General features: G+C 36.5%; 1 protein-coding gene across 12 annotated transcripts in view; it reads right to left on the bottom strand.

Moving 5' to 3' along the window:
• Window positions 1-383: 383 nt before the first annotated feature.
• PIEZO2 (piezo type mechanosensitive ion channel component 2) overlaps window positions 384-9,926 on the bottom strand; it is a 533,986-nt gene continuing 524,443 nt past the window's right edge. For all 12 annotated transcript variants that reach the window (XM_072604214.1, XM_072604221.1, XM_072604219.1 and 9 more), the window contains 4 exons: window positions 9,065-9,187; window positions 7,931-8,010; window positions 3,148-3,331; window positions 384-1,761 (listed from right to left, as the gene is read on the bottom strand). In XM_072604214.1, the coding sequence (XP_072460315.1) occupies window positions 1,509-1,761; window positions 3,148-3,331; window positions 7,931-8,010; window positions 9,065-9,187 (640 nt within the window). In that variant the 3' untranslated portion in view covers window positions 384-1,508. The remainder of the gene's footprint in view (window positions 1,762-3,147; window positions 3,332-7,930; window positions 8,011-9,064; window positions 9,188-9,926) is intronic.

Genomic DNA, 9,926 nt, shown 5'->3' with positions numbered 1-9,926 from the left:
ACTCTGCTGTTAAAACTCCATATTCACTATAATAGTTTTCTCTTTAGAATTTAGGACCTTGATATTTGCTAAGTGGTTACCTATTACATTGTTCATACACAGAAAGAAAGAGAAAAAGACTAATTCTTCATTTCCATTGGGATTTCCTCATCCCTGGGTATATGTCATAGATAATCACTTCCCCTACACCCCTTTCAAATATTCCATGCAAAACGGTAGAATAATGAGTATCTTTAAAATGACTGTACAACATGGGTTTTATTTCTGTGTCATTCCCAAATCAAACTACCTAGAAAAACCTTTTCACATACCTCAGTTCATTCAATGATTCTTCTTTGAAACCATAAGTTAACATGTAATGAAAACTACATTTCAATCATAAATTTTCATGCTACATTGTTCTTTAATGAAGAGGTTGTATCACCAATAATAATAATTTAAGAAAAAAGGTCATTTTATTTCCTCCAAGCTCATATACATACTTCTTTCATAATTATGAACTTAAAAAAACCCATCTTGGATGTAAAAATGTGAGTTGGAATATGTAAACACTTTGGTATACCTGAAAAACTGGAAGGAAAATATCACATACTGGAAAAACCATTGCCTTAAATCATCAAAATGGGGGTGGGGAAGCATGTTAAAGGATGGGGAAAAGGCAGAAAAATGCTTATGACCTCAGTTATTAAAGATTTACAAAGTCAAAGTGCTCCTTATATAATTGGGCTGCCTTGTTTCATACCGTATGTCTATGTCTAATGAGGAGCAGTAACTGTGAAGCAAATAACCTCATAAAACAGTCGTCGTCATTGGTGGTAGCGATTTGCAGGATCTTAGCAAAATGGGTTTCACTGCTGTTTTTGTTTTTCCTGAGAAGTCATTGATACTTAATGGAAATTTTCTTTGTATGATTTTTTTTCTCAAATAAAATAAGGCAGTAAGAGATTATCACTATGGTTATCTTTTTGCTTAGAATGAGGCTTGTTCTCTATTTGAGGTTTCAATGTGTCAATAACTCTGTTTTGCCAGAAACAGGTAGGGCAACGAAACTCAGCCTCATGTTGCTATACCCCACTGCTTGTGTGCTGGCGGTCTTCTGATTTTCCATCATGGCTTCTTCACAGTTAGTGATGAAAAGTTGGATTTTGTATATCCAAACTGTGTCACCATTGTGGGCCCAGTTAAACCATCCATAGGGCATCTTTTCTTTTTGTTCTTTTCCCCCTTGGTCCTCTCTGAATTCTTAAATATGGCTCTTTTTCATGGCCACAATGCCAAACACTGCTGACAGCATTATAAAGTAAGTTCGCATGGTTTGATAGATGTAGAATTTAAAAACATCAAGACTAATCTTCATCATTATCCCTTAGTCAGAAAGGTGGTATGGATTCCAAGAGATCTGGGAGAGGCCACCAATGCCCACCTATAAAACACTCGGTTCTTCCGAGAATTTTGTGCTTTTAAAACAATTAAATGTCAATTTTATTTGTATTTTGCATCTCATAGCATCAGTTGTCTTTCTCCCTAGTCCATTTGATCATTGTCTCTGGTGAGCGATACAGGAATATCAGTTTGGCATATAAATCTTCCTCTAGTTCCAGTTCCCCTGTCTCTCTCACTAAGAAAATGTCGGTGCACAATTTCAAAATTCTATCTACATTTGGAAGCTCTTCAAACATTATGGAGTGTGAGATTCCACTGAAGAATTCACGGACAAACTTCCCAATCACAAGGACAACAGAAGCATACAGTCCCATAATACTATGAAAAGAAAAAGGGAAATTGTTCAAAATAAGTGAAATGGGAGATGGACATATAATTACATCATTAAATGATGAGAATAACAGTAAAATAGACATACTTAAAAATTCAAATTCTCACTACACCATATCTCTTAGACTTTAAAGAGAACGTAGATAAGGTTAACTGGATTTATAAACCTATAAAGAACTTGATCTTATTTATAGTATGGAAAATGTGTGCACACACACACACACACACACACACACACACATACATATCCTCAGCTCTGGGTGTTGGCAGCTACTTATACTTTCAATAGTAATTTCAAGATAGAAGTTTGGGGCAGGGGAAAACGTGGTCATCTTTTTAAATCAATAGAGTTAGTTATGACATGGAATCTCGTTTGGTTAAATGCTGGAGTAGAATGGAGAAAGATGAAGCTCAGGAAAGTTGTAGTTAACATAGGGAGAACAAGAGGCTACACCTACATGCAGTTTGAGTAACCTGTCAATTTGGCAACTCTAATCCTCAAATCAGAATATAGTGAAATCTAAGTTAAGCCATTTGAATGTATGTATGTATGTATGTATGTATATATGTATGCATGCATGGGCAGCCAGTAGAACAGAAGACTGAATGCTAGGCCTGGAGTTAGGAAGACTCATCTCCCTGAATTCAAATTCAGTTTCAGATACTAGCTTTGTGACCTTGGGCAGTCACTTAACCCTCTTTGCCTTAGTTACTCATGTGTAAAATGAGCTGGAGAAGGGAATGGAAACCACTCTAGTATCTTTGCTAAGAAAACCCCAAATGGGGTCATGAAGCGCCAAAAATGATTGAAAAAGGACTGAACACATGTATGTATGAATACACATATGCATGTTGATATCATATAACAATTATAATATACATCAAATATAGATGCTACACTAAACAAACATAGAATATTATACTGACAAAAATTTGGCTTATGACCTTAATTTTTCAAAACTTCTACTGATTGTTATTGTCATCATAGGCATAAGTAGGAATAACACCCAAGTAATGAATTATGCGACAAAACTGATTATAATTGCTTGGTGCTTTACACTCTAGAAGGTGCTCTGAAGTAGGGAGATAAAATGCAGAAACATTTTTATAAATTTAAATGCAGTATAGTTTAGTAGAAAGACTACAGAACTTGGAGTGAGAGATTTGGGTTCTAGTCCTGGCTATGTAACTGAATAAGTGTTTGACTATTGATAAACACTCGATCTATAAAATGAGGAGGTTGTATTTCATAGATTCTGAAGTCTCTATTAGCAATATGATTTTATAACTATGAAAACAAAATGTTTCTGTTATCCAAATTTAAAAATCATGAGGGTAGACTTTTAGATTTTCATGGGTGAAATTATCCCTTACCCATAGCCAGCAAGGAATCCAAGACTGGGAGGGCTAACTTTGTCATTGAATACCACCAGTTCCAAACCTTGAGTATCTTTGTTATGTAACTTGTGTCCAAGCTGGTTGAGAACCCACCACTCATTCTCGGTTATACTGCTATTGTCTCGAGACAAAATGATGGTGATATCTTTAAAATTGTTATCTAGAAAGGAATAAGAGTGTAATTAAGTTAAAATGAGAATCTCAGAAATTTGGCATCCATCAATTAGTTTTCAAATTTAATTTCAATTAATTTCAATACAAAATTTTTTTTCAACACAAAAAAATCTAATAGGCACATAATTATGTGTCAGGTACTATGTCAGGTCTTGGTGATACAAAGATAGCTGTGACAAATATCTTACTCTCAAAGATTGAGAATGAAATACAAGTAACTAGTTAAAGTGACAGTGATAACTGCAAAATAGAAATACATGACAAATATTAAGATAACATTTGAAAAGGAAAGGATCACTTCCTGTGGGACAGAAGGTCAGAGATATTTTCATGGGGGAAGTGTGGCTCTTGAGAAGAAAGGAGATGGAGTTTGGGGGTGACCAATCAGTCCATTACATGGGAGGGAAACAACATGGGAAAAGGGATAGAGGGGAGCTATCAGTGAGAGACTGAGAGAAACAGTATCTTTGACATATAGAGTAAAGGAAAAAGTATGAGATAAAGCTGAAAAAATACATAAGTTAGATTGTGGAGGGCCTTGAGTGCCAGAATCATACATCTAGATTTTATTCAGTAGGTAACAGGGAGCCACTGATGGTTTTTGAGTAGAAGAGTGACATGAACAGAGCAGTATATTAAGAAGATTAGGCAGCAAAGTGAAGGATGGAATAGAGCGGGGATAAAATGTAGGCAGATAGAACAATTAGGAGGCTGTCAATAATCTAAATGAGAGGCAATGAAGGCCTGAACAAGAGTGGTTGCAGTGGGAATGAAAATGGGAGGAAGGAAGTAGAAACTATTGTGCTCTTAAAGTCATATAATCAATTACTGTCTTATCCATAGGACTTGACAAGTGATCAGATAACTTCAGTGAGAAAGAAGGAAGGATCAAAGATATGTTTGAAATTTTGAGTCTATGTGTTTGGTGTCATTAACATAAGGAAGTTAGGGGGAGGGAAAGTTTTAAAAGGAAGATGAATTCAGTTTTAGCCATCTGGGGTTCCATGTTTCAGAGGGATATCCAGGTGGAGACATCCATCAGGTATCTATAAATACAGCACTGAGTAGTTGAGGTTGGAGATAGAGATGTAGTTACCATCTCTATACTGGAGAAGTGATAACTGAGGTCTTGGAAATAGATAAAATTGCCAAGGACAGGAATTTAAAGAGAGAGGATAATAAAATTAAAGCTCAAACCTTGGGAGATGCCCATATTTGAAGGTCAGGAGGAATATGTGCCAGCAAGTTGGAGAAGAAAAAACATGACAGCACTGTATCACAGAAGCCAAAGTAATGGCGATTATCAAGAAAGGGCTGATCTGTGGTGTCAAATGCTATGGAGAGATCAAGGATAATGACAGATAAAAGGCTATTGGATATGGCTATCCAGAGGTCACTAGTGACCTTGGAGAAAGATACTTTGGTAGAGTGGTAGAAACAAATAGCAAGAGTCAAGGGCCTGAGGAGTAAATAACCACTATTTTATTGGAGTCACCGTATTACTAGTACCTAGAACAGTAATTGAGACATACTACATCTTCAATAAATGTCTAATTGATTTATCAAAGAACAACAAACACTGGAGGTATTTACAGTTAAGTTTTTAGGTAAAGTCTTCTGATCTCAGGATACTGAATGTTCCCAGAAAGATGGAAGTTCTATAGGGGTTGGGAGATGCTAGCTTTTAGGAAATGTTGCTATCTAGGGTTTTGGACACAGTCTTGTATGTTCTGAATGGCAATCAGGGTAGTCTTGGCGACTAACAAATTGGTAGGGATTGCACTTAACTGGGGAGTGTCCTTCCTGGAAGATGGTCTAATATTGTGGAGCTACCAGAATTTTGGAAGTGAATTCCAGGCAAAGTTTAATTATCATCTAGTACATGATAACATCAATGCAAAGCATTAGGCAGGGTTCAAATGCTGGCTGGAGTATATGCCTGCAAATCATCATTTCAGAATCATGTTGGTATTGGAAGGAGGATCTTTTGGTGGTAATCTCTAAGAAATGTTTGAGAAACAGTCTTACACTGCCTAGCAGGGCATTCTGTTAAGTTGAAATGAGCTGAAAATTTGACAGGTACAACTGATATACTTAACAGGATGAATGTTAGATTGAATGCTAGGCCAGAAGATTAAAAATGGTGGCAAGCATGGGACTCAAAGGACTTGGAGAGGGGTGTTGATGGATAGGCAACTGTCTAGGGCTTAGCAAAGGACCTCACAGTGGTTGATGCTTAAAAAATACTTGTTGATTGACTGATTATAGAAATCATGAAGCTAGGTGTCACCGGGCAAAGATGGACTTTTCACTGGTAGTACAACACGGCCTATGCTTTCAGATTGGAACCACAGGTCATTTGGTCCACCAGTATTCCCTGATTTTCTGTTTACGATTAGAAAAGTAAGCCTGTGGATAATAATGAAATAGTAGAAAACAGACCCTAGAGGTACAGTGAAGTCCTCACCTTATTTGGAATAGTATTGGGTCTGTATAGGCTCATGTGTCTGATGTGGTGGCCTAAAGAACTCAGCCCAGTAGTACTACAGATTACCTCTGCATAAATACAAAATCTCAGCCATGCTTCTCTTTAACAGAAGTAACTGTTGGCTCAGAGGAGAAAAGATAATAACCCTCTCATGATTTTCTCATGAAAATCATTTAGGTAAAGACTGGATGACCACTTGTCAATGTTTTTCTTGGGACTGTGGTTCCAGTAAAGGTTGGACTATATAGCCCCTGAAATTCTCCCGTTTCATTCTGAGATTCTATGACAATAACCAGAGCTAAAGTTAAAGTTCCCAGAGGGGAGAGGCTTCAAGTACCCAGAACAAAACATAGTGTACCCAGAAAAGTCTTATGGTTAAGAGGGGAAAGGAAGGTTAGGAACAAGTACCCATGCCAAGAACTAAGTGCTTGACAAATATGATTTCATTTGACCCCAAATGAGGGAATAAGAGACCTAATTGGATTGCACTTTAAAAATTCATTTCTCCAATCTTGAGGGGACCTTTGGGAAGGAAGAAGAACACAGAAAATACATGAGCTGACCCTTCACATTACTCAGACCAGTGATAGGACAAAGGATGGGCCCAACCGAAAGGCACTAGACAAGGTGGTCTTGCTGGCCCAAACCTCTGTAAGAGCTAAGGTGTGTTCTCTCAGGGACAAAGGAAGGAGCAAGGTTACCTCTCCCAGTCTCCAGGGAGAAGATTGGGAGAATTGTGCATGGAGAGGAGTATTATCAGGAACTTGGAATATTATAGAGCTGGAAAGGGAAACAAAAGTCTAAAGTCAGGAAAAGTCATCTTCCTGTGTTCAAATCTGGCCTCAGACATTTACTAGTTGTGTGACCTTGTCACTTAAACCTGTTTGCCTCAGTTTTTTCATTTGTAAAATGAGTTGGAGAAGGAAATGGCAAATCACTCTAGTTTCTTTGCCAAGAAAACCCCAAATAGGGTCATGAAGAGTTAAACATGAATGAAAAATGACTGAACAATAACAAAATGTTAGGTACTATTCCAGGTGCTGGATATACGAAGACAAAACAATGAAAAAGCTCCTGAACCCAAAGAATTTATATTCTAGTGAGAATAGAATCAAGAATACAGGGAATGGAAGGTCATGGAAAGGAGAAAAAATAGCTTATCCTGTAGAAAATGGGGGAAGAAATATTAAGATTGTTACTGCAATGACATTTTAAGATATAAATGCAGTTGAAAAAACTTAAAATGCTCTTAATTCTATTACAAGTAGGAGCTAAGGCCTACTTCTGAAAATGAGACAAGCAGAGGCAGGTCTGGAGACTGAGGAATATGGAAAAGGCTTGAACTAACAACTATGGAGAATGATGAATTGTTTGGCATGATGTAGACATGAATTATATGTTTTTTTCAAAAGTTCATGAAGATAAAGGACCAGACAGATCTTTGCCTTGCCTTGCCAAGTATCATGTATGAGGATATTCAAATTTGGTGGTGGTTATACTGATGGTGATGATCATGATTTGGCATGTGAATTTCATTCAAGTAAATGAGCAATTATGACAAAATTCCTGGGCATAGGATAAGGTTTTTTGGGGGAAGAGGGGTATGGGTGGTGGTGGTGGAATGAACCATGACTTTCCATCATCAAAAATCCCTATGATGAAGCTAGCTAATTTTATTCTCTATTGTAAGGGATATATAGCCACTCTAAGATCTGTATAAAATAGTTACTATATGAAATAAAATCCAGTTGTTAGCTGATACCAAGGGAAATTGGCAAAGAGATGATAAAATCAATAACTGAAGCCATCATGTGTGGAGTAAGTCAATCCAGTATTGGCCTGAGAGAGCCAATAGGAGAAAGGAAATGGGGCTGAGTATTTCATGGGTGGGTGAATTTATCCTTCTGATTGGCAGAGCTTAAGCAGTCAAGGCTTTCTATTCTTAGGAAACAAGATGAAGGCTGTATGTCTCCTATGCCAGATAAATGAAAATTACTGGGAAACAGCATCAGAGAGAGACTAGAAACATTTAAGTACCAAAGTTGCAAAACAAATATCATGTTGTCATCACTTGTGAAAATCTCATGTAATCCTTACCTTTTAAAAGCTGCTTTATGGGTTTTGTATTGGCATCACTAGGAGCTTTGAGGTAATATGGATAGATCCCTTTTATAGTCCTATACAAAAAAGGAGTTAATGTTTAGCCTTTATTCCACCTAAACGAGGCTAGTCAGAAGATTAAAGTAATTCACACATCTATGCCCTGTGTAGAAATCATCATTGATAGGGTTATATTCCAGTAGATTCTATAGAACTGAACTATATCATATATATATGTGTATATCACACACACACACACACACACACACACACATATATGAAAGACATCAGCTGCTAAATGTTACTAAGTCAACTAAATCCGATAGAATTTCAAATAAGCTGTATGGATAAGCTAATTTTAAATTTTCAAATGCAAATAGAAATACAATTCCCTGCTTTGGTCATGGGTAGGATAGATGATATGTGGTCTTGACTATCAAGACAGTGGGGATATAGCCTATATCAGCATAAAAGAAACTAGAAAGAGGGGCCACAAAGATGTATAGAAGGATCTCTACAGGCCACATATTGACTTAGTTTTAAAATGTAATCTTACCTATGTGCTATTGTATTTTTATTTATTTTGTTAAATATTTCCCAACTATATTTTAATCTGGTTTGGGCAGCAACTATTTTTCCCTCACCTCTGGTCTACATGACCTCTTTTGGTCCCTTTTGGTCATTTGAACCTCTCACCCTCATTGGCAGAATCAGGCTATATTCTAATGTAAACTTAGAGGCTTTGTATAAATGAATCAAGAGAATTACAACAATTAATTCCTTTATTTAATTATCAAGCATTTCTAAGGAATGTGCCATCATGACTCCTATTCCTAAAACATTTATATGAGATGGGGGAAAGAAATCTCGTCTGAGTAGGAGGGAGATGATGATACGGTAAGGTCAGCAGCACAGAAAGTTGAGGATCTGATCTGCTTTGGTTAGTAGTTGTGAATGAATTTCACTTTATTTCCCCCTTTACCAAATCCCCACAATTCAAAGAAAACATATTTGCTAGAGAGTCTATACATACATATTTACATATATACACATGTATGTATGTATGTGTACATATGTACACACACATACATATATATTTTAAAAACACATTACAAAGAAAAGTGTTCTTACGCTGGTGTCGCTGTAGTTTTGGAGCCATTCATCATGTTTGCAATAGAAATTCTGGTGTCATTTTCAAGTTTAAAAGAAATCTTATCTGATGCTATTTCTGATTTTGCACCCAGACTGAGGTTTCTATGAAAACAAAACCAAATAAAAAGTCAGTAAAAACATCAGCTAGTCTTGCAGACAATTACAGAACCAAAACTTTAACAATCTTACTCAGTTCACCAAATTTGCATTGGACTCTACCATATTTGCCTGGCAATGTCTTTCTCTTTTAACTTTTCTATCACTAAACTAAAAAAAAAAAAATCTAAATAGACCAAACACATTTAGAGTGGTTCTACAGATGAGGAAAACAATGTTGAGTGATCAAAAAGATAGTGTTACCGCTGTGTTCCTCCAATATATTCTCCTTTAGCTCAGTCGGCGTGAAGATAATCAGATCTAAGATTTTTTTAAAATTATTTTTGATCTAACAATTTTTAGACGATGGACTTTTAAAATTAGCTAATAAAAATACCTTTGTTTATTTCAAGGGTCAAAACCATCAAGGATGTGCCTGACTAGAAAAGGAGGTGGGCTGGATATGCAGCTATAAAGAGAGAGAGAACAGAGAGAGAGTTCGAAGGCTATGTGGTGTCTTTAAGGTATATAGCACCCAACTATAAGCTTCATGAAGGCAAGTACAGGAATCTTGTATTTTCCTAATTTAGGATAGTGTGTTATCTACAGAAGGCATTTACTAATCTGTTTAATTAGTTATCAAGGCTGTGAGAGGAGACATACACATTCTCAAAAAAAAAAAAAAGGTGGAGAGAGGTAAGACCATCTACACCTGGGGATCTTCCAGTAAATGCTATTTATTCTT

The sequence above is a fragment of the Notamacropus eugenii genome, chromosome 4 (assembly GCF_028372415.1).
Source record: "Notamacropus eugenii isolate mMacEug1 chromosome 4, mMacEug1.pri_v2, whole genome shotgun sequence".
Classification (NCBI taxonomy): domain Eukaryota; kingdom Metazoa; phylum Chordata; class Mammalia; order Diprotodontia; family Macropodidae; genus Notamacropus; species Notamacropus eugenii.
The sequence above is the reverse complement of the archived record's forward strand: the minus strand, read 5'-3'. Positions and strand labels throughout refer to the sequence as shown.